We start from the raw sequence: 25,408 nt of genomic DNA on the forward strand, positions 1-25,408 counted from the left end.
ACTGAACATACTATAACTGTAAGAATTATAAAGTCAGTGATAAGACAGACTGACTTGATATAAACTAAAAGTAAGACTCATTGAGTCGTCTGGACTCTGTATTTGATATTCTGTCTCCACTAAAACATACTGAATCAAGTTCTTGGTCTCGACTCTTGATATGGTACCTTTTATTTTACGACTTACCACACATTGATATTCTCGATATCTTCCCCAACTATCATTAGCCCACCTCACATCATGATGCTTGGCAATGTTATTGTTATTGACATTGATGGTTTATACATGTCATGGGCCACTTATGTCTTATCTTTTGATATGAAATCTTCTGGGCAAAAGGTGATTTTTTGTTCTTATTTGCTGATTCTATGTATATAATTGTATAGAGAGTTTTTCGCTTCAAGGACCTTCATCCCAATGAATTGGAGGGATTGAAGCCTCAGGCTGAGGAAGATCTGACAATCAAGATCAAGGAGAACCTGCCTGAACTTCTTCTGGCAATGTAAGTACAATATTCCTCTATATTGTAATCTAACTTGTTTATTTACAGTGCTTGTACAGTGTCTCTGTGTTATCTACTCTTAGTACACAGCAGCAATCCAACCAATCCTGAGCACACCAAAAAGCCTTGGTGCTACTGGATCTGCCAACTTACAAACTCAGATATTGCTGCAGAAGTTGCCAAAAGAAAGACAGATGACATCTTTCAGATTTTCAGGACACCCCATTATTTCTAATTTGTCTTTTTTTTCTCATGTTCTCTGTCCTCTTGCTGTCAGATGTGCTCTTATTGCTCTCATGTTGTTTTGCTATTGTGCACTGAGATTTGCTCGAATGAACTCTCACATTCCTCATATGAACCAATGGAAAAAAACCATTGAACTATAATAACTGTAACTATGAGCTTCAGAAATGATATCTACTCAATTCTGGCATCATCAACATTGTCCTTGTTGTCCTCATCATGATATGCACTGTAATGAATCCCAAGATCAGATACATCTAAGCCTGGCTTTTCAATCATAAAAAATGCTCCTCTGTAAGCCCTGATGGAAGTGTTGGCTTGTGTGGAACCATGGTGATTATGCTGACGATATCCTTGACATTGATAGCCAAGACTTGCTTAGAGTGGGTACATGAAGCAACCATCTGAGAAGAAAGATACAGAAGAGCTTTGTGAGGGAGTGAATACATTTGAATGATAGCGATGTCCAAAAAATGCCAGTTGTCTTCATTATCACTGTCTTCATTGGTGTCATCCACTTCAACTGTGAGTCTGATAAAATATTGCACTTCACTGAATTGAAACTGTCCAGCAACTTTAAACTATAATGAGTTAGTATGTAGAAGATTTTTTAATAAAATGAACAAACCTTCACATTGCAGTGACATTCACACCTGCTCACATGCTTTGGTGGTCTCTCTCTAAGCTGATTGAGCAACCTGCTTATTGGGTAACAAAAATCGGGCCCATTTCTTGATGTGAAGAAGCATGTGATGAGCACCAAGAAAATCTGTAATCACTTGTGCATCTGCACCATCTGGGAGTTTTGCATATCATTCTCACTTATGAAGAAGCACATACCCATCTCCTAAATCAACAGAACCATTTGGAAGGCCTTGTCAAGCTCGGGCATTATGGAGAGAAGGGTATTGATATGGTAGTATCAAACTCCTTCTTGTGAGAGGTTCGCTGAAAAAATTTGAGGGCTAACAAATTTTTTGACCCAAATTTTCAATTGTTCACTCCATAGTCCACTATGCATAGCATATTGATGGGTTTTTCTGCACTGTTTCCGAGACAAGGTGGTTGGTTTGATGGACACATGGACAAATGAAGTGGATGTGATCTTCTTGGCGATGATAATACAAGAGTTCAAGGTCCCATTTCCAACAGCATAAAAGTGCTTGGGCATAAACAAGTTCCTGGGCTGTGATGCAATATTGACACATCAGCTGGAATCCATGGATGAGTTGGCAATAGTTAGACTAGTATTTCTGAGGTAGAATGTTGTAGAGTAGTGCAGGTGTGAGGCCAAACATGTACAGTTGAAATTCCCATGTTTTATAGCCTGTGTTAAGCTTCTCAGAGATATTACAAGACTTGTGATCAAATGAAGTGGAAAGGTAGGGTCCAGCATTCTCAACTGCTGCTTCATGTATAGTCCAGGCACTCTCATCTCTAAAGACAGCCCAGTCCCAAGTTTCGACATTGTCTGATGGTCTGCAGTCTAAAGTTCCATGCCAGAGACTCAATAAGAGATCACTAAGATTTGCTATGAGGTGCATGATGTCCGTTGTCATGCAGAATGGGACTCCAAGACTGTGTGAAGGACTTAGGCCAAGGATTAGAGGGGATTTTGTTATATTTGTCTCTGTTTTCCTGAGGTCAAAGTGATGTTGGTTTGGAGAAGTAATGAGGCATTTAAGTTAGTTTCATAGTCATCAGATCCTCTGAGTAGAATTTCAAACACATCAATATCTGGATGGTTGCTCCCGACAACTGAATAATCAGTTGACTTCAAAAGTGTTGGGTAGTAATGAGTCCTATGAGTTTTTCTTTGGCCCTGTACTCCATAATAGATCCGACATTCATTCTTCCCACTGTGCCCCACCATTCCATCCCAATACACAAGTCCAGGCACATCAGCTGTCGTGAATATGAGATGAATGCCTAATATAAATATTGCATTATGAGACACATCCCACACAGTAAGGTCTTCGTTTTGGATGGCTGCAAGGTGGTGCATTCCAACAAAGAGGAAAAAATCAACATTCTTTGGCTTATTTGGTCCAGGTATACTGATAGACAATAATAACCTTCATTCATTTAGTGAGGAGTCTTTCTCTCCTCATTTTGAAGATCCAATATTCATAAATGAACATAAAGAGACAGGGATTCTAGCTGATTTTTCCTAAGAAAAGAAGGACAGATGATCCATATAGAGGATGTGAGCTGCTTTTACACAACTGTTTGAAGACCCTACCATCAAAGAAAGATTTAGTGAATATTTTAAGGCTATCATGAGCATCATGAGCACTAAAAAAGACACTATTATCACCCTCAAAACTAGAGGTGGCAAGAGCATATTGTGAATAACAGCCTCTTTTATTGATCCCAACAAGTGCTATATTATCATTTGTCCATTTGTTGTTCTGCTAGAGGGAAAAGTAGCAAAATGTCTGAAACTTAAACTTCAGGCCCTCAATTTCACCAAAGATAAGAATGTTCTCCTTAATGTTCAGATTATCTTCATGTAGGCAGAGGGTATATCTTCCAAGGCATTCCAGATGTATATAACCATGACTTCATAACCTGCAGTCTTAAAACTTACATCTCATTTGTATTCAGCTTTATGACATTGGCTGAAGGATTTTCCTTTACAAAAAGTTTTCTTAATAAATATTATGACACTCTGATATGTCATCTGAATCACAAGGAGTAATGACTTCATCTTGCTATGCAATTTTCAGGTAGCTGAAGCAAATTAACTTGCTCTCAGTGGCATCCTCTTCTTTTAATATTGTTGCTTATTTGAAAGCCTTTTCATTTCATTTTAATAATGTCCTCATTATAATTCTGAATGAAATGAATGTAAGACACATACATTCTGCCTTACCCAAAAGACTAGTCTGTCCTTATTTAAGAGTAATAAAGACTACTACTGCATGAAAGGCTTGGATAATATCTTGTTCACTAATAATTGTCCAGATACACCTTCATAAAGTACATGGATAACAGTAGTTTTACATACTGTTACAACAAAGTTCTGATGTTGTGAAATGTGATATATGTAGCACTACTAGTAAGATGTAAGGTATTGTCTTGCAAGCTCTTAAGGATGTATCGCTATAGTCTTGCTTGCCTGAGATAATATGATAAGTGTCTAAGATATACAAAGAGAATGTACTGGTAGTGTCTTTTGATTTTCAGACATGTCAGACATATATATATTCAATTAAACACTAATCATTACTTGAATCAAAGTCTAAATAATAGAGAAAATATATAGGTAGTTTAGGGTAATCTAATTTATTCTTGGAAATGCAAGGAATTACTAGGACAGTATTAAATTTCTTTAAACTCTCCTATGGCAGTAGTTTATTGTTTTATACTATAAGGTACATACACTTCAAGTTGAGATCATGTAGGTTCATGTAGTAACAATAGTGCTAAGTAAGAACCATGATATAGAATAAAGAAATGTTGTTATGAAATATTCAGTTTTGTAAAGCAGACTCTAAGATGGTGATAGGTGTCTCCTCTATCAGAAACATTAATTTGAGGCCCAGCCAGAGAGTTGTAATATTTCTCAGTATCTTTATAGAAAATAGAACCAGTATGGTGTTTTTTGCACATAATTACAAGTCTAGCAATGGTGATATGTATGATTAGGATGAGTCATAATTTCTATCACTCTGGCATGCCCCACAGTCTTAGTAGAAAATGACCCAAAAAACAATGCTATAGGAGTTTAATTAAATTGTCAAGCTTCCTCTTGTATATAAGTCATGATATTTATTTCATGAAACTTATATCTTGTGATTTTGATTTCATTAACCATAATGACATAACAAGTTTGCATGTAGGTGGTACTATTTAGTACTTGATTGCTTGTTACAGTAGTCACTTTTTCTTAAATGTGTATCATTGTCACGAGTACCTTTAACAAACCATTATTCTTTCCTAAATCTTCCTAAATGTCAATACACAGCGCCTAAGATAAACCCTAACCCTACCCTGAAAGCGTCTACCATTCCCGAAATACCTTTAGCGCCCACGACACATGTCTTCGATGTGACTGATGAAGAAGACAAGTTCTTTGATTGTGATTAAATTAGATTAGATACGATAAGATAAGATATGGTCACGTGATGCTTCTTTAATATTCTATGATGTTCTATGGTACAATTCCCTTTTCTATTTTATGATTGGCTAGTAGTTGTATCCCAGTTTCAGTCTCAGTTTCAATAGTTGTATATAGGTAGCACATCTTGGTTGATAGTTTCTTAGTTCAAACCTCTTGTATCTACACTGTAGCAATCCAAGATGTCCCTGCTCCTTATCCTTTTGTTGTGATAACCTTTGTTTGAGTCCTAGTCTCTGCCCTAGTGTTTATTCATTATTGGGTTGTGATAATCATACATGAAGTTGTAAATCAAATCAAATACTTTTTTCTATCTGTTTTCCTTCAAGTGTAAAATAATGACAAGTCCAGTATATGCTATAATACATGCACTTTAATAATGGACCTTATATACAAAACTATTTTACTAATTCTATGTTATGTTATGGTATATTATAGGATAGCATTGCTTTTGTTAATGTAAGACAAACATTAATTAATATGATGAATTGTTCTGTTGTCAAACCTCTGAAGTACACTATTCTCAACCACAATGCCTGTTATACAGTAGGTCTCCTTTTAGACACTCAAAAATCATAACTAACTAATGTTAGTAAATCAAATATTCAATGATGTTCAAGTAGATTATTATTTGGGTTTCTATTATTGCATGGACTTGATAGTAAGTTTTATAGACATGCCATATCCTATATATCTATGCTTCTCATCTAAACATCAGACCCTAGATTTAATATAGATCCATCAGACAAATCTGTCTTTCATTCCACAGATCTTATCAGCTTTGAATTTCATTTCCTGTTCATATAACTCTAACACAACTCTATTCTATATATGGTATTTCTTACCTTTGGCTTCTTGGTTATTCTTACTTCTACTACTTTGACTGATCTATTAATTTATGTTTAATTTCTGATTCATGATTGGTGAGCATTGCTTATTATTGATAGACTTTGCATATATTTTGTACATAGTCTCAGATCTTTGCTTACTGATCTTTCCAATAGTCATTTAGTATATAAACTCATATATATGTCCTATAGTACCTCAGGTCAAATATTAACTTAAATTGTTTTCTTTCTGCCCTCCGGACTTGAGTCTAACTAATTCTTATTACCCTCCAAGACTTAGAATTAATTTTTATAGTTTATACCTCTGGCTCTATCTTTATATAGTCTACTTTCTGTTAGTTTCTAGTTTGAACTTCATCCAGATTAGCCTTTATATGCACTTTTGATATCAGTAATCTTCTACATCTGACTATAATAGTCAGGAGTCCTTCAGATACTACTAGATGCCCATCCAACCCTTTAAACATGTTATCCTTAGCTTTTTGAAATAAGGAGTAGTATTTAGGAAAGGGATATAGCATATGAGCTGAGACCAAAATCCTTTGGATCTGTCATATTATCATATCCCATATATCCATGCTTCTCACCCAGACCTTGGAGCCTAGATCTGATCTGATCTGATGTACAGATCTGCTTCCGAACCGATATACAATAAGCTTCTTTATTCATTTCCTGTTCATATAATGTTAAACCACAGCCTATTTCTTTATTCAGTATTCCTTGTTCCTAGTATCTCAGTTATACTTACTTCTGGCTATGCTCTATGATCTGTTAACCTGTGCTAATTTCCAACTTGTGTTTGACTTGTAATAAACTTTGCTTATACTTTGTGCATAGCCTTGGATAGTCCTCTAGTATATAAACTCTTGTATATGCCCTATAGTACCTCAGTTTGAATATCATCTTAGTTTGTCCTCTTCCTGTCCTCCGGACTTAAGTCTAGTTAAACTCTTGTCATACTCCAAGACTTAAGGATTGTATCCTATAGTCTATATCTCTGACTCCATCTCCAAATAGTCCATACTCTATTGTTTTCTAAGTCCAGAAGTGTCTGGATTAGTCTTATACGTGTTTCCGATATCTGGAAGATCTTCAGATATTGATACAATACTTGTCTGACCCTCTGGACACATTATACTTGCCTTTCTGAAATAAGGGGCAGTACTTGGGAACAGGGTGTAGCATATGAGCTGAGGCTGAAGCCCTATCAGATCTGTTAATACAAGAGTACAACCTTAATACATATCCTGTATATTTCAGACCTATTGTCTGGATCTCAGATCTCTAATCTGATTCATATTCATTTCCAATCTATAATTCAGCCCACTGATCTGAAGTCCATCTTACATACAGTCATACTGAAACTTAGATCTCATCATCTGACATAACATTCAATTTACATCTTGTCCTCATATCCTAGGATGTCTGGAGCCCTGCAAGCTATTCTAACATCTATACTATCATCTTAACCTCTTCTGAAGGTAGTCCTGGCTTATTATACATCCAGACTCATTCTGATCTGATCTCCATTCTACTTTTCTATCTAATTTCTGATCCTTTAGACCTCTTGTTCTCCAACAGTCCAAGGTACTTATCTCCAGATGATTACCACACATCTGTATGTTACCCCATTGAGATAGCATCACATTTCTGGCTTTTGGATATAATTGTTTCCAATGTTGATGACTCATACATACCTCTACATCTGACAACACTGCTATAGTCTTACTATAACTCAGAACCTCATCACAGTCATTTAGCACCATATCATCCACTGCCTGATCAAATCAGCTCTTTCTTTCCAGAGTTCCCTGAGCTAGTGTTGTCTATAGATAATAACACACTATTACCAGTTGATACCGACTGTCATGACAAACCTTGTAGAGAAGGTATCTACAAAGTCAGAGATGCAACTGCACTGGCTCAAAAGGTCAAGCCAAATGCAAAGAGGTATCACACCAAAAAATCACGCTGCAAATCAGATGGCATACAGATGGAGCACTTTGAATCTCAACTACCAAAGAGGGCCAAAATCATAAGTCATTATAATTTACCTTTGGTACATCATTGATTGTTGATGTACTCTCAGGTAGTGTCACAACCCAATAACGAATTAACGCTGGGCAGAGACTAGGACTCGGACTAAGGTTATCACAACGATGAAAAGAGGAGCAGGTACGTCTTGGATTGCTACAGTTGTAGATACAAAAGGTTTGAACTAAAGAACTATCGACCAAGACATGCTACCTATATACAACTATTGAAACGGAGATTGAAACTGAGATATAACTACTAGCCAATCATAAAAAGGAAAAGGGAATCGTACCATAGAATGTCATAGAATATGAAAGAAGTATCACGTGACCATATCTTATCTTATCGTATCTAATCTAATCTATTCACAATCAAAGAACTCGTCTTCTTCATCAGTCACATCAAAGACACGTGTCGTGGGCGCTAAAGGTATTTCGGGAATGATAGACGTTTTCAAGATAGGGTTAGGGTTTGATTTAGGCGCTGTATATTGACGCTTAGGAAGATTTAGAAAAGAATAATGGTTTGTTAAAGGTACTCATGACAGGTAGTGGTCTCGACATTACCGTCTTTGCACATAAACCCCAAACCATCCATGATTCCTCCTCAGCCCATTGCTTCGTCCTCTTCATCTGCACTCCCTGACTTGGTCCCATTCATCCAGCCCATTGTCATGCCCAACAGAGTGGAGCTTCCATACAACCCAACAAACCGCAAACACAAGAAAATCATTACTTATGCCATAAAACCAGTCAAGGAACATGCAGTAAATGCACAATCTATATTGACCTTGTCAGCCAGAAAGGTAATAGTTCAACAGAAGTTTCAAGAGTCAGCTACAAAGCACTATATTTATCCAGGTAAGCCAGTACACACCCAAAGCTTTACCAAACACGGTGTCTGATGCTTTGGTTATGTGCCCACAGCATTTGCAAATGACTGGTCTCTCGCAAATTCTTCAACACTTTACATGATACTATCTAATCCATACAAACTCATCATACATATGTTAAAGAAAATTGTGTGCACCAATATAGCACTATTCCATCTATGTCCTGGGGCACAGTTGATGGTCAGTGAGGTTGAATTCAAGATATACAAGATTGCAGAGCTTCTTAGCAAATGGACTTTTCCACCGAAATTTACATTTGGCATGGATGAGTCTGGCATCTCATACTTCCTTGAAAATGAAGTACTATGGCATGTCGTTCTAGACGCTATCATGGAACTCAGCCTCTACAAGTACCTCACTGATCTGGACAGTATATTCTGTGCAGCTGCAGTTGCTCTTAAGTGTGCATTGCAGGAGTTTGCGACTGGATGGTTTATTGATATTGAATTTGCTGGTGACGTATATACTGAACTTTACCATAGACTGCTAGAGCATCTTGAGGCAATCACTGCTGACCCATCCTTGTTGGCACAATGGAATGAGTACAAGGATCTCACTCATACAAGGCTGATGCAGCTATGCAGCTAGTTGATTACTCCTTTTTGTATGACTGTATGACTCCATGTCAAGTGTACCTTAGTTTGATGAATAACTTTTACTATCTAGCCTGACTGTTTAGTGTTTGAGAATAGTGGTAATAGTCATCAGTATTATAACATTACTTTGGAAATCTGGGTTAGACTATGACCGTCATCAATAATATATAATTTAATATTATTGTCACCCATCCTTCCTATGGAGTGTACTGATAACTCTGCATGATCTGATTTACTGCTCAAGCTGCTGCATGTAGTTGAGTGGCAAGAAGGAGAAAGGAGAAAGGCAAAAGGCAAGAACCATGGAACAACCTGTGCAGCTTCTTCAATCTCCGCTCTGCAGTACTCCTGCCCCTAGTATACTTTTGATCCCTTCAACTGACTCAATACCCCCAATGTTATCTTCTGTCATAGTTGCCACATCTCGATCAAACTCTTGGCTGTCCTTTGGTAGTTAGTGCTCATCAGTAACAGATATCATGTCTCCTGAAGTATTTATGCCTATCACCGACTCACCCAAATGTTCCATGCCATCCCTGTAGCTTAGTGTTGCTGCGGTTCCGGCTTATGACCGGCTTTAGCCGTGGGCGGAGCTGTGGGTAGCCAAGCCATGTATGTAGTTATGACTTATGTAATTAGTAGCCCGGTCCGGTCAATGGAGCTGCATTTACGGTCTTCAAGTCAGCTCAAACCAGCTCCTAATACAATGACTATGGGTCAATAGAGTCATGCCCATATCCATCCCGGGTCAAGTGGTACGGGCATGGGTTGACTCACAGGTTGTACCTGAGGGTGTGCGGGTCACCCGCGGGTACATGATATATCTTAGCATTGGGTGAGTAGTACAAAGACACTTAGTAGTGTTAGTCGCTATTGAACTCTGCAACATCTCAATGAGCCAGACGGGGTCTCGTAGCATGAGCATTCTCCCAATACTTCAGAACTCTGCCGATACTGATGATTTCAGGCCTGGAGACACGCGGAGAATTGAGATAAGTTTCGAGCGAGTCCAATGAGGGCAGATTGTGTAAAGACTCGTCATCAGAGCCATTAAGGTCATATTTCGAGCGTTCTCTCTGCAAAATAGTATTGACATTAATCCTAAAGCCAAAAAGAAACATTGCTGTACACACCACTGGCAGACGACTCAATGACTGAGTGACCCACACGCTACCCACAGGTTCCACCCAGGTGGGTACTCGGGCACTCTCTACCCATGTGAGGCCCTACCCAAGCATTATAGTGAGAGATCTTGCTGGAGAAGTGATGAGGGACATGGGTCTCACTGTCTCAGAGATACCATGGGTAGCATGAGCACCGATCCAACCCATGATCGAGCCACAGTTACCAAGGAGGTTGCGGTCCAAAGTAGCCAGAGCACCACAAGAGAAACTGAACTTAGAGGTGTGGTAGTGAGGGAGGATAGACTTCAATGTCCAAGTCAAGGCACAGTTCGGTGTGTTGGAGGAATATGAAAAAATTGAAACTCCGCGGCGGTAGCGGACGACACAAAGTCACAAGTGTGAATAGATGTAGTAGTTTGAAGATTTTGTAGTAGGAAAAGTATGATATTTGAGTGATGCATGTGAAATGTAGTCTGCATGAGCAAGTGGCAACCAATAATAAGTTAAAAAAAATAGATTAGAACAATATTCAAAGACTTCACAGCCAATAAGGAAAGTAGCTATCATAGCGCCCTACTACTACCAGATCTACAATCAGTGCAAAACTAGTCAAGCACCTATGGGTCCCCAAGATAATGTATGTGGTCCGATTGATGTTCGATCAAACACTAAAGTGAACATTAGTTATATGGCAGTGCTGCTCGTGCGCGAAAATTGCGAGAGCAACGTACTATACAGACAACTGAGGGACAGTGCAGAGCCGAAAGACAAGCCGCAAAACAGAGAGGGGGAAGAGGAAGGGCGAGAGTAGGGGAGAGAGCAGGAGAAAGAGTAGGGGGGAGAGGAGGGGAAAGAGCAAGGGAGAGAGGAGGGGAAAGAGGAGGTCAGATGCCGTGGAGATCGAAGTGGCGATGTTGGTTGTTGAGGATGTTGGGTCGCGATGGGAGGCAGGATTAGAAGCAGGCTGTTGAAGGGAGAGCTGTGTGCATTAGAGAAGATTCATCAACATCTGATATCTGTCTAGTCACGCTACTACACAATTGTGCCAGTGAGACTTTAACACAAAAACATTATCATTTTTTCTTGGGTTTCTCCTCTACTCCTGCTGTGTTTAGTGCATGGAGGTCACGTTGATTTCCCGCTTGAACAAAGATGAACAGCCTATTTTGTGTGGTTTGCTGTTTTCCTGGACAGTATGTAGGGAGTGGATGGAAGCTGCGCTGCTCATGCTTCCAGCGCATGCATAGATCACCATACTGCGCCCACTGCATATCTCATTGTTGCAGCTCCTCCAAACCAAGATAATTGGCTTTGTCACAAAGCTCGAGTAGTGCCTGGAGTCTTGCCGGGTAGGTCTCACCCTACACCCGGCATGATCAACCTAGAGCTGGGTGGGAATACCACACCTGGCATGATCAACCTAGGGCGGGTTGGAATCACCCCACACCTAGCATGATCAACCTAGGGCTGGGTAGGTCTCACCCTACACCCGGCATGATCAACCTAGGGCAGGTTGGAATTACCCCACACCAGGCATGATCAACCTAGAGCCAGGTGGGAATCACCCCACACCTGGCATGATCAACCTAGGGCGGGTTGGAATCACCCCACACCTGGCATGATCAACTCAGAGCCTGGTGGGGATGAATCCACACCTGGCATGACCAACCTAGGGGCAAACCCCACACCTAGCATGATCAACCTAGAGCCGGGTGGGAATCACCCCACACCTGACATGATCAACCTAGAGCCCGGTGGGGATGAATCCACACCTGGCATGACCAACCTAGGGGCAAACCCCACACCTAGCATGATCAACCTATGGCCGACCAGGCCTACAGTGCCCATGATGAGGACACCAGTTGAACGGCTCTAGGAATGATGGCTGGGTGTTCTGAAGTGGAGAGAGGTGCAGAGGTACAACAAGATGTGTGCATACCTAGAGTAATAATATTAAGGATCATATAAATGGAAAGGTACTTACGGAGCACTCGGCCTGTCGAGGAATACATGTATGCTCAAGGCTGACTGGGATATGAACCCAGAAGAACGTGCTGTGCGATACATGAGTGAGAGTCCAAATTGATATAACAAGTGACACCCACCCGTGCAAGTGGAAATGATGCTACGATGGTACATGAGAATTGTATGGTGAAGAAGAGTAACATTACTTACTGGACCATCTCGGCCAACCAATATTGGGTGATTCCATGCCAGTGCTGAAGCTAAGTCAGTGCCACATTTAGCCTGAAATAAAGAATGTATGAACAACGGTTGTGCTTTTGTTCATTGGAGGGGGGGTGAGGATGGGTTGGGCACAGTGGTGTAGATGTCTCTTTCACTGCAAAACTAGATCAGCTATTATTTGTCAGTACAGGTGTAGGAGTAGTTGACGACTCAAGGGGAGACTCTGAACAGGTCAAAGTGAAAAGCAGACTGTCAAGGAAGAATGAATGAACAAGTTCGCAATTGAAAACATAATACGGCAACAGAAGCATTGCAAGATGTCAGGCAGCCAGAACAAGTGGAGGTAGGGTAAACAAGAAACAAAAAATGAGTAGGGAAAGCAAACATCACAAGTCGTAGGTAGTAGGAGCATCATCGATGTCGTCACACTCCTCCTCTGCAATAGCTCTGAGAAGAGTGTTGCATATGTCACCTGTAATCCCACTGCTAGATAATGTCAAAAGATTGTTAGACTCCTCTCTTTCATCCAACATCTTGTACTCCATATCCTTCTGTGATGCCACCCAACCTTTGGTAAAGTTAAGTCACTCTTTTTCAGGAGAAACTTTACCACCTGCAGAGCCTCCATCAGGACTGGGGTCGTGCGATTACGTTTCTTCGTGTCGGTTTCGCTACTAGACAAAAAAAAACTTGCTCGCATGGAACAGCAGAGGCTTGTATTGGAAAATAGTCCATTGCAATGCTATAAATGGTCGGAAATGAGGTCTCTGAGACCTGGTTAACAGCTCATGGTCAACGACAAAAGGTATAACTTGTGAAGATACAGGACACTCACCTCCCAGAATGCAAGTATGTCTATTGTCTTGGGGCTGAGATTAGCCATGATGTAGGCCTTGAACTCTTGCTCAACTGTTTGTGCACTGCTGCCGTGATGCAGCAGGATGTTGACATCAGATAGCCCATAAAGGCATGAGCCTAGCGTGCGTGGTTGTTGTTGAAGTGCTACTTCATTGGCTAGAGACTCTACATATGCTGAGCCATTTTCAGCTCGCTTTTGATGCATCTCCATGTAGATAATATCAGTTTGAACTTCGAAGTTACATGGCTATTGGTCTGATAAACGTACCAGATTTATTATATGCTTCTCTACATCCTTAATCATTTGTTCCTCCCAACGACTCCAAACCCACGACATTCGGATCACAGGATCAACGACTATAGATGCAATCGTGAGCAACTATACATTACTAGAAGATACTGACGGACTCACACATAGCGACTGCATAGGCATTTGTGGTGCCCATCCTCTCGTCATACTTGTCAACCCACATCAAACCTGGGCCAAGAGCTTCCAGCGCTCAATCAATGTTTTGAACGCTGGAAATGCCCCACTCAACTTGGGAGTGCGTTTGCCTGACATGCATTGTTGAGCAGCATGGGGCGCCTAATATAACATGATGAGATGAAACATAAATTTCGAATATATTGAAACTGACCTCTAGGATTATTTCAACATCCTGTAGGAACTGCCACTCCATCGAACTCAATTTGAATTTGCTGATGGAGTATTGAGTGGGAGAGTCGAAGAATAGATCTATTGCCTGGGCAACTATTAGTCATGGCAGATGTTAAGTGGGTGATGCCTTACCTGGCGAAGGGTTCGCAAACAGTTGAGCATGATATAGACTGAGTCCCAATGAGTTGCCTCATCAAGCAGGAGTTCGACAATGGGGAGCTGTAGTTTCTCACCCATGTCATCTTGGAACCACTCCTTCTCGTTACCTGTGACGATGGTGTCCCTGAAAGAATTGCATCGCTGGTTAGATGCGCGAAGCATGCACACAACGTCCCTAGCTCTGCCGATAGCTTTCCCTGTCACAGCTTTGACATACTCCGCTTTGATAATAGTGCGATTGCCAATTGCCCAATGGTCGGCCACAAGCAAAAAGTCAGCTGTATGGTAATCATCAATGATGTGCTTCACACATATATTAATGATGTGGGGGAAGCATGGGATTCTGCGGTTGACGGCAGGGAAATCAATCCCACAGGACTCGAGTTTTTGCGAAAGCTCTTGCATGGCAACCTGGTTGTTGGAGGCATTGTCCAAGGTAAAATGACCAGTCTAAACAAAGTTAGAGTATGTTACATGGTACAATTAAATGCTAACCTTCTTGGTCACGCCAGCCCAATCCAGAAAATGCAATATTACTGTCGCTAGTAATTCTCCAGTGTGACTTCCTGGGACATGATGGAAGGCTATTAATGCTGTGTTCAAGATGAGGACTGAACTATGGTCTGCCCTAGCGATCCAGTGGGCAGTAACAGCCATGAACGGGCAAAGGTTAGAATCTGACCAGAGGTCAGATGTGAATGAGACCTTTCCCAGGGCAGCCTGAAGGATATAAGATGTTTTGTGGGGCTCTCAACAACTGTAGACCTACCGCAAGATCCTTCTTCAAAGCATTGAAGTACTCGTGGAAAGTGTCGATGACCAATTCATGAACTTTGGTTTGATGAAAGAGATCGGTCTCATTTAGCGATGGCCGCAGAAGATGGGTCAGGTGGCGAAATTCTGGGCATTCGATAATGCTAATTGCCTGAAGACAATTACTAACCATAGTGCATAGAAAGTGCACATCAACTCACCTGATTGTCAGCAACGATAAATTTCACAATCTGTTTGTGCATTTCATCCAGAGTAAAATCAGGCAGTACATCATCTGGAGCTGACAAGCTGGTTCCAGGGAGTGAGCTAGGAGTAGGGGGAGTACTGAGTGAGTCCAACGTGTAAGCTGGATCCTTCAGCCTTTGATGCAAAGTCGCGATTGTCCAGCCATCATCCAAAAATGTCTTCAAACGCGATGAAGTATGGACATGCCAGTGCTGATGATTGGCCTCTTCCAAGTAAATGTTGGTATGCTCATTGAATGCATGTGCACGATGACCTGTAGTGCCTGTAGTAGGACGGTATGATACAACAGTGTGAGCATCATCACGAGCGTGAATTTCTCTTGCAAATGATGTTAGAAAGAACAAAACAATGGACTGCAGACACAATACTCACTTGCAGGCTTTGCAGATCCTAGACTGAGTGACAGGGTCCTGTCTGAAGAAGAAATAAATGTCGGCAGAGGATTTAGGTGGTTTTGCTCGGCTACCAGTGGCCAGAGGGTCAGTTCTAGCAGTATTCATTGCAGTCTGGAGTGGGGTAGGGCCCGCAACGGGCGTAACTGTGAGTACAGGAGGGTTGGCCACTTCATCTTCCTCATCCCCGGAGATGTTCTCAAAGTGGAATGATTCCCCTTCATCTGCAGTGCAACTTGGACCTGCACCATTGTCTCTGAATCTGACAGGAGGCTGATGACGTCTTGGAGGATTTTGAAGCATGGTCGTATTCATTATAGTAGCAATGGGAGCAGCAGCAGGAGTAGCAGTAGCGGGAGTGGCAGCAACAGGAGCGGCAGTGGGAATAGCAGCAACAGGAGTAGCAGTAATGGGAGCAGCAGTAATGGAAGCAGCAGCAGTGGCTCTGGGAGCAACCCAGGAAGTGTTCTTCTGTCAAGGAGGCATGGTGGTGGTGGTGGTGGTGGTGGTGAAGATGATCTGATGACAGAATTACCTGTCTATACAAATCTTTGTCTGGGGAAACCCCAGAACATGCCAATGTGCAGTGATCACAAGTCCCTGATGAAAAAACCCAAAGGACGGTTATCATGAGTCGCAAGTTACAACAAGCCAAAGGTATTGCTAGCGAAGTTGCTAGAGCCTCGATGTTTTAATGCTTTACGCAAGTCAGATCTCATTTGACACTGAGGGGTGAAAAAAACTTACACAATTTTGAGATAGTAGATACTGGAGGGAATTGACTCCAACTTGACACTCCAGACTTCAGAGGGCCCAGAGGCTCTCTAGATCACAATGAAATAGACGGCACATTGGGCAAAGGTCCTCATGCAGACAGCCCTTTCAACTTTGGGTGACCATGGGTGACTGTAGCCCGTGGGTGACCATGTAGCTGAATGATCGAGGGAATCGAAAATCAGATCTCCATTGTAAGGCTGGATTACTCTTCAGAAAGTTGTCTCATTGCTGCAGCCTGGAGCATGTTGAAAGATAAGAAGGCACTGCGTGGGAGTTCAAGAAATCAGGTTGATATTAGTAATAGACTCAATCCTGCCGCTACTATGAATCATAGTATGCATATACAATTGTATGTACAAATAATAAGTAATACTATGCAACAGTGTCATGATATAGGAACTAAATCTTTTTTCAACTGCTGGAGTTAAAGCAGTTGCACGCAATGGGGAGATGTTATTATGTGGGCATAAACTTGCGATAATGTCAGTTCAAAAGTGGGGAGATAAAACGGACTACTGACACACGAGACGATCTATGAAGCAGGGGGCATGGAGGCACTGCCTCAATTGCCCAGGGTCCATTGGATGATGGAAGGGGATGTGTGACAGGTACATCAGGCTGGCCAAAATCCAGCTGCGCACTTGCTGGAGCAGGCAATGTGGAATGAAGTACACAAAGCAATGAACGGATGTGGTTGTAGTCGGGGTCCTCTGAGAATGTGAGGGCGCACGTGTAAATAAGAATTGTTGCAAACTCGACAGGAATTCTGTGACATAAAACTTCAATAGTAGTGTTTACTTTACGCTCGAGTATGGAAGAGCTGGAAAGCTTCTCTTGGTCACTGGTTAACCAAGGAAGAGAGCCCTGCAAACAGTATATTAACATATATGTGAGTGACTCAAGATCATCACGACAACCCAGTTCAACTCCCAAATGATCGTTGATTGATGCAAACGCAGGAGTGCCGGTAAGACATTGACCTTGGCGAAATGGTATATGGACTCCAGTCGATGTATTCCAGAATTCCTTTGTGGTACCAAAATCGATAATGAAGGCGGTGTACTTCAAATCGCCAAGACCCACCACAACATTCTGTGGTTTGATATCACCATGGATATAGTTATGCGAGTGAATATATTCGAGACACAAGAACTGGGAAAAGGGGTTAGCGATCTGCACATACAATGACAACCCACACACCGACTGACCAGCTGGTCTCCTAGATTCACAACAGTGTCCAGGCTGAATTTTCGGTTGTGAGTGAGGAAGATATGGTGCAGTGATGGCCCAAGGAGGTTGAGGACCAGAGCGTGATATGTCGACTCCCTACTGAACCAAAGGGCATGGGGAATCCCAACACCACCCTCAAGGTTTTTCAAAACGCGGTATTCACGCTGCACAGAAGATGAGTGGTTGACGGGTTCAAGTTTGATGGCAACTGCATCATCCTTGATGATATTCCATGCACGATACACGACAGCTAAATGGGGTCCAAATGTTGAACATGTAGTCAGTAATATTGGAATGACATACCATATGAGCCAGACCCCAAAATGTCTCCCAGCCTAAATCTTCCATCAACTCGAATGGGGACCTTATCCATAGTGTATACAATAGCCTAAGTAGAAAAAAATGTGAATTCAACCAACTGAGAGTCTGAGAGGCAACAAGAAAAGCTCTGTGCCACCCAACCGCCGCATTTGCATTTCAGCCTGAACTGGTTTAAGCCAGCTTAGAGCAGTTCAAGCCGAGGTTCATACATTTTTGGTTGAAACTGATTCACATGGCCAACAAGTCGGACCAAGTCAGTAATCAGTGGCTTGGCTCAGAGTGATTGCCGAACTTCTTGCAAACCGGTGAATACCGAACCAGAGCGGACCATAGCCGAGCCATGGCACTACTACAGCTGCCTACTTTCTATGACAGTCAGCAAGATTTGAGCCGCATCACGGCTACTAAGTCACTATTACTACTGATGTTCAAGAAGTAATTATATAACCTTAATGATTCCAGATATGGACTCGGATATTTGCGCTGACATAATGAAGTGGAGCTCTAAACAATTACAACAATGACAACACAGACAAAAACTCTTATTCTTGATCTTCAATGATCTCCGGTTCCCTGCCTACATTAGATGTTGGGATTCAGGCTGTCTGGCCTTGCAGAAGCTTCTGCTTATGCATCTCACACCTATGCTGGCTCTAGTTTGTGGTTTAAAGCTGTCTGGCCCTACAGGAGCATCTGCTCCAGCCTATCACATTTAGGCAATGGTGTTCTGGCTCCGTTTTGTGGTTAAAGGCTGTCTGGCCCTGCAGGAGCATTTGCTCTGGCATGTTACAATAACATTTAACCCTACTTATTTTTCCTTTCTTGTAACCATAGCACCGACTCTAGACTCCTCTAGACTCAGCTATTCTCTTATCAAGCGGGCTGTCTGCACTTCCTTTCTTCTTGATTGTAACCTAACTACTATCATGTGCCGCATGGTTGTTTCACCTATTCTTGTTATCTTGATAGGTTGTACTATTTCCCTATCTTGTCACCTTTCTTGATGTGGCTGCGCCACTCCTTTGTACCTATATAAACCCCATGTACAACAGTAGTATTCTTTAACTTAATCTACTGGGTTTTCCCTTGAATCCTCTTCTATAAGGTCTCCACCCTTATAGTCTGATATCTGATTCTAAGACAGTCACTCACTGTCTTAGCCTGAACTCTTGATAGGCAGAAGTGCTAAAACCACTCGCCGCTGATTCTAGATAGAAGCCGCTGCGCTCGTCTAGTGAGAACCCTTGAACCAGAACCCTCCTTGTACTAGGAGGTCTAAAGAATTGTCAACAAGACTGGTCTATCTTTGACCATTGACAGAAGAACTATCCCAGTCGTAACATGGCATATCACATTTAGGCAATAGTTTTCTGGCTCCGTTTTGTGGTTAAAGGCCATCTGGCCCTGCAGGAGCATTTCCTCCAGTGTATCACATTTAGCCAATGGCATTCTGGTTCCATTTTGTGGTTGAAGGCTGTCTGGCCCTGCAGAAGCATCTGCTCCAGCCTATCACATTTAGGCAATGGCTTTCTAGGTCTGTTTTGTGGTTCAAGGCTGTCTGGCCCTGCTGGTCTCAATCAGATATTCATTAGAAGTCAGTACACATGCCTTATCCAATTTTACAAGTACATGGAATGGCCATCATTCATTCTTCATTCTCGTTTTGTGTTCAAATACATCTGCAGCCGGAATTCTCATAGCTTCTGATGTTTCTCTTCCTTGTGACATGAATAATTGTTACAAGAACATCTAGACGCTTGGGCCCCTACCATTTTTCTCCTCATCCTTCTGGTATCAGCCCTCGCATCATACCCTTACCCCAACCTCACCCTTGTTATCCTTGTCATCCTCGCATTTCCATTCGCCCTCTACCTGTCGCTTCAGCAGAGCCAGTACATCTGGCTGGATCCTTTCGCTGATGAAGCATACCCGTGCTCCGTTCCACCACCTGACTGATCCTGTAGACAGTCCCTTTGCCCTTACTGTCTGGACAGTAACCTATGATATGATGCACGACGCATCCCCTTTGCCCCTTTCCCTTTCTTGATCTCTGACTCAGTGCGCAGTCGCACATGTTACTTATATTTAGCTCCGCAGTTGCACGATCGTGCCCCTGCGTGTTTCACTTCTTATTCTGACCTCTGACTCACTTTCTTATCCGCACGTTCAGGATTCACCCGTGTCTCACCTCGAACGTGCCTTCCTTTTATGGTTATTCCCTTTACCGTTTACTTCTCTTGGTAGTACGAGTTATCATCCACTAATATGCTTCCTGTCCTCTATATAAACTCGCTACCATGTAACATATTCCCTAACTTGAATCTACTTGGTTCTTGACCTCCTACTCTCACCAGAGTAATCCTTTCTGCCTAGCCAGCAGTCTATATTCTATCTTCTTATCTGCTCTTCGCGGATAAGTCCTTAGTCTCGATCTTTACTCATCGACTTCGTCGACGAGCAAAGCCCCTGTTAACTAGTCGGACTTCCGTCCTTCTAATTAACGATGATCTTACGATTAACCTTCGGGTATCATAAGTCTTGGCAGATACAGCTCATCGTCTAGCATCTGCTTGACGTAAGCTACCCGATTCGGACATAGGAGTCAAATCTTACTTGCCGAAGCCTCGCCAAGTAAGACCCCTAACCTTGGGCTAGCCCAAGGACATCCTCGACCGTTGACGACACACGCTCTGTTTGAGCGTCGCCAACAGATACCATCCAAGTCGTAACAATAATTGATGAGAAGTTACATTCTATACCAGGATTTCAAGTATCTATCCTGCCAGCATGGTGTGTCCTGTCCTGCCAATGCATTTGTATGATGGAAAACTTTCTCTTTGTCTCAAAAAAAATAAAGTGAGAACTATTTCTGATCTGCATACTGTTCCTTTAGCATCCGAGCCACCACAAGGATGTACTGTGGTACTTTGCAAGTGCATTATTGCTTGAGGTGGTTGTAGAAATATCTTTTACAGTCTCAAGTGTCTTCACCAGTCCCACACATGCTCCAACAATTCTATGATGTCTTTACCTTTTGTAGAAACTTAAAGATCATATTTTACCATGATTGCCAGCAATGTTCTCGAGCAGCTGCTGACACTGCCGAAAAATGATGATGCTCATCATGAATTTCACATGCATGAGGCTGTGACTGGCTTGGAAACTATGTTTTATTCTTTTTTTTCCACCATCATGCCTTTTGAACAAAAAGTGTGTTCATTCATAAGTGGCAAGACACCATGAGTTCAGAACACCAAGTGCAATCACAACTTATCATTTTGAAGACTATCATCGTGCCATCCTGCTGCATCCAAAAGGCTCATGACCATGTGTCAGTGTTGTCAGTTATTGAACATGTGGTGACTTACATTATTTTCGACCCAATTTAGGATAGAACACACCGACTATTGTCTCCATACTATTGGCATCAGTAAGTCGCTGACTTTCCAATGCCATGAAGTTGTGGCAACATCCAGTTCAACCGCTTACATGTACTAAATCTTAGAGAATTTCAGTCATCCGAAATGTGAGGGACCATCCAAGCCTGAAGCCAATTATACCTCACAAGCTTCTCAAACCAATGTCCAAGGCCTTTGGATGATATTGAGCCTTTGCAAGATGATTTGAATTTACATAACACTGAGATTCCATCAGTTCAAAGTTTGACTTCACTTCCAGCCCTGTCTAGAATTCAATGGGTTCTTCTAATGCTGAGAAACACTCTCCAGAACACCTATAACTTGTTCGGACTCTGCTGACTATACCCTCGTCGGCCTTCCTTTGAGCCAGATTGATTTGTTCCATCCTCACTACTTGCAAAAACGTCTCTGACAGTTCTCCAAGACACTGACACTGATTCTCCACCAAAGATCTTTGCGCCACCTTACCCCTTCCATAATATGACTATATATCATCTGATGTCCTGGATGAATTCTGGTAACAACCTAGTTTCCAAAACAAAAATCTCGCACCTTGTCAAAAATGTCATACTAGTACAGGATTTTGACTGCCAGCACCTTGAGAACTTCTCTGTGAGGCAGAGTTTGCAAAAACTGAATAGAGACAAGGCTAGCAAAAAAATAGTCGTTCCCAATGACTGGATTCAGACTAGTGTCACTATCAACATTCCAACAAAGTCCAAGGAGGATGGCCCTCAGCCTTATACTGTCCCTGGATTCTATTATTGTCCCCTCGTCAACTTGAAAGTAATATGCATCGCATTCACAGATGTCCAAGCCAGAGTATTCCATTTCCTCGCTTTCAAATGTTTGTAGAAAGATCCTTTAGACGGTCATGAAGAGCGGATATTTGATGAACTCTACACCTCTGATGCCTGGCTGGAGGCTCAGAATGATCTTCACAAGCTCCCAAAAAAACCTGGATGTTCACTGGAATGCACCATTGCAGGGCTGATGCTCTTTTCTGATGCTACTCATCTGGTGAACTTTGGGACAGCGAAAGCTTGGCCATTATACATGTATTTTGGAAACCTGACAAAATACTCACGATCGCAACCACAATTGGGAGCATATCACCTTGTAGCATTCCTACCTTCAGTAAGTCAATAAATGCCACATGATTGTCTACCTGCTGATAATGTCAGCTTCCCGACAGTGTCAAAGATGTTTTAAGTAATCTATTTTGTATTTCTAAAACTGGCATGGCAACCCTTCATGCGCACTACCACAGGGAATTATTTCATGCATGCTGGGAAATCTTGTTGGACAAGGACTTTCTTCATGTGTATTGCCATGGTGTTATTTTAAAATGCGCTGATGGAGTGCTGCAAAGAGTCTTTCCTGAATATTTACATATTCAGCTGATTATCCTGAAAAGTACATTTTTTTGGACTGTTTAACAAGTTTGAATCACTCACCAATCCACAGGGTTTTGATTGCAACCATTAAGGATATGGGTTTGTGCCCCTGCCCTCACTGTTTTATGCTGAAAAGCTTCTTTAATTTCCTTGGGCTCACAAGGGACATGAAGAGTCAATTGGCCAATGCATGAGTATATATTATGGCAAAGGTTGTGAAAGCTTGCGAGTTCATCCACAGTGGAAGTACTATTGATGGTGTAAAGGTAGAACACAGTCTTGGAGAGGGCTCGTGGGTGCCCGTTGTGGTAAGCACAACTGCTTCCTTACAATTTTATATCTGACTACACTATCTGCTAACAGAATACATTTGTTGAGAAGCTCAGACCATTTGGACTCAACTCATTTCGCATGCTTGTTGTCGACTTCATGCATGAGTGCAAATTGGGTACCTGGAAAGCACTATTCTCACACCTTATCAGGCTGCTATATGTGATCCCTGGTGGTAGTCAACTTGTTGCAACCCTGGACCAAAGGTACAAGTAGTTCATATGGAGTATTGTTACCTGCTAACAAGTTCTCAACTCTCAATCTTACCATAGATTTCAACAAATCCCAATTGTCCAGAACACTTTTCTGCCTTTATATGTTACCTCTGGACCTGTTCCGAATCCATCATCTGACTCTCGTCTATTAGTTTTTGAACCTCCAGATCTGCTTCGCATATGCACTTAGGACTTTATATCAGCTATGTGTGATATTTCTGTTATCTCTGTCTCGCTTATTCCACTTACCTCCGTCCAAGAATGCTGTCCGACCTCTATATGCTAGTATTTGTACTCTGTCCTCATTTCCCAAGTTCTGTGACATCTATACTAATGTTTTACTACTACTGAAACATAGTTCTACACTCTGCTTACCAGTAGTACAGCACTTTCCAAAGAACTTATAAACCTGTAAAATACCTGTAGTACTTTAGTTAGATTATCAATTGCTACTCAATAACTAAGTTTCATCTCTTATCACAAATTTAAGTTCCCTAGGAGTTCTGTCTCCAAAGGACTAACCCACCTCCACTCCTACCCCTATTTTCAGATACTCCAGTGTAATGATGGTTGCAGCGCTGGGCTCGGAACCACCATTTTGGACACTTGTGTCAACACCCAAAACATATGCGCACATGTCTGAGCCACTCCACATCGGATCTGGCGCATCAGACCTTCGGACATTGCATTGGCTGATCACACTTTGTGCGCACTTGTCCATCCGTGTCCTGTCCTTCCAAACTAGCCCCACTAGGTGCATAGTTACTTCCATGCACATTTTCTGACATTCAGACCACATTATTACATGTCCACAGTGCCTCATGTTTTATTACCTAGATTCTCGGATCCAAAATATTGCTACTATCTTCGCCTATAGTATCCTGTATTTCTATATACTTACTTAAATACTCTGTAGTGACCCATAGTAATTATCATCCAGTAGTTAGGAGCTGTTTCCTGACTCTGCAGATTACCCAGAATATTCTCATAGTTCTTAGTTGCATTGTGAAATATTACTGTGTGTTCACCGTCATACTCCATCACTTGTTATACTCATGCACACCACTCACAATCCGACACTTGTTACATAGTTTCCGACCTATTTTCATGAAGTCCGAAAGTCCAAAATCTCAGACATCACACTTTGGCTTCAGACATCAGATAAGTACCCTCGGACATCTTTGGATTACCTTTGGACATTGTTTTACAGCATTTATCCAGCATCCTCATGCACACATAATTACAAATGTACATTCTACAAGCACATATACTATCATGTGAAGCAGCTTCAAGTCTGTTCATTGATATTGTGTTGTTCCCATGCACTACATATATATTATATTAAATTTAATGTTTGGAATAAAATCATCATCACTAAAACTCATGTCCTGGCTGTGCAACCACCTTGCAAACAACACAAGGAACATTACAATACATGGACAAGCTGCTCCTTGGACACACAACATACTCACCTCCCTACTGTTCCTTACTCAATGATTTCAACCTCCTCCTTCAAGTTCACACCAGCCCAAGACATTTGTTCCAGCCTCCAAAGCATTCATGAACAAGATGTACGTCCTCTGCTCAAGCATGGGCTCTGCCAGTGATGTCCCCTGGCCAGCTCTTGATTTGTTTCAAGTCTGAACTGACAAAATGATTACTCTACTAGATATCTTGTGGGAGACAAGTGGATGTACCAGCAAGGTGTTGACTTGAGACATCTGCGCCCCAAGTCATATGATGTAATACAAGCCATTCTCCTGGCTTCGAAGGATGTCAGGATAGAGACAGGGTGTTTATACCTACACCAAATTTCGTCAAGCAAAAATGTTCCAGGGAAAGCACTATTGGTATATTACCTTCGCTGTGACAGACCTTTGGGGATGCTTGCCAACCAGCATGCCCTGAGCCTACCACCTCGAGTAAAGACCCAAGCCTTTGAAGGAGGTGCTGCAGATGAATGACCCATGGTTCTGAGTTTCTTGAACACAATGTCAGTCATCTATGCACATTGTTGGTAGAAGTGGTGGTGCTTACTGTTTTATGTGTTGAAACCCATTTATTTAGAAATGTATATTTGTAA

At 41.8% G+C, this 25,408-nt stretch overlaps 6 protein-coding genes across 6 annotated transcripts; 4 read left to right on the forward strand and 2 right to left on the reverse strand.

Annotated features, from left to right (window-relative positions):
- Positions 1–2,426: 2,426 nt before the first annotated feature.
- On the reverse strand, positions 2,427–2,651 carry EDB93DRAFT_1049304 (uncharacterized protein; the record flags this gene model as incomplete). Its single annotated transcript, XM_041444657.1, has 1 exon — positions 2,427–2,651. A coding segment is annotated over one exon (225 nt), but the record flags the coding sequence as incomplete, so codon positions are not given.
- A 5,694-nt stretch (positions 2,652–8,345) lies between these two features.
- On the forward strand, positions 8,346–9,230 carry EDB93DRAFT_1250616 (uncharacterized protein; the record flags this gene model as incomplete). Its single annotated transcript, XM_041453039.1, has 2 exons — positions 8,346–8,610; positions 8,677–9,230. The coding sequence occupies 2 exons, from the start codon at positions 8,346–8,348 to the stop codon at positions 9,228–9,230; spliced, it is 819 nt and encodes a 272-aa protein (XP_041307579.1).
- Positions 9,231–9,966: 736 nt separating this feature from the next.
- Positions 9,967–11,333, forward strand: EDB93DRAFT_1104138 (uncharacterized protein; the record flags this gene model as incomplete). The annotated part of the gene is made up of 5 exons (XM_041447392.1): positions 9,967–10,073; positions 10,419–10,694; positions 10,961–10,999; positions 11,058–11,089; positions 11,116–11,333. The coding sequence occupies 5 exons, from the start codon at positions 9,967–9,969 to the stop codon at positions 11,331–11,333; spliced, it is 672 nt and encodes a 223-aa protein (XP_041307580.1).
- Positions 11,334–16,518: 5,185 nt separating this feature from the next.
- Positions 16,519–18,016, reverse strand: EDB93DRAFT_1240656 (kinase-like domain-containing protein; the record flags this gene model as incomplete). Its single annotated transcript, XM_041451788.1, has 4 exons — positions 16,519–16,610; positions 17,088–17,565; positions 17,622–17,893; positions 17,947–18,016. 4 exons carry the CDS (start codon positions 18,014–18,016, stop codon positions 16,519–16,521), a joined length of 912 nt encoding a protein of 303 aa, XP_041307581.1.
- A 3,793-nt stretch (positions 18,017–21,809) lies between these two features.
- EDB93DRAFT_1085458 (uncharacterized protein) lies at positions 21,810–22,238 on the forward strand (the record flags this gene model as incomplete). The annotated part of the gene is made up of 1 exon (XM_041445912.1): positions 21,810–22,238. A coding segment is annotated over one exon (429 nt), but the record flags the coding sequence as incomplete, so codon positions are not given.
- A 30-nt stretch (positions 22,239–22,268) lies between these two features.
- Positions 22,269–22,822, forward strand: EDB93DRAFT_1085466 (uncharacterized protein; the record flags this gene model as incomplete). Its single annotated transcript, XM_041445913.1, has 2 exons — positions 22,269–22,520; positions 22,568–22,822. Coding segments are annotated over 2 exons (507 nt in total), but the record flags the coding sequence as incomplete, so codon positions are not given.
- Positions 22,823–25,408: the final 2,586 nt, after the last annotated feature.

Source organism: Suillus bovinus (assembly GCF_016758785.1).
Source record: "Suillus bovinus strain UH-Sbo-P2 chromosome Unknown EDB93scaffold_29, whole genome shotgun sequence".
NCBI lineage: Eukaryota > Fungi > Basidiomycota > Agaricomycetes > Boletales > Suillaceae > Suillus > Suillus bovinus.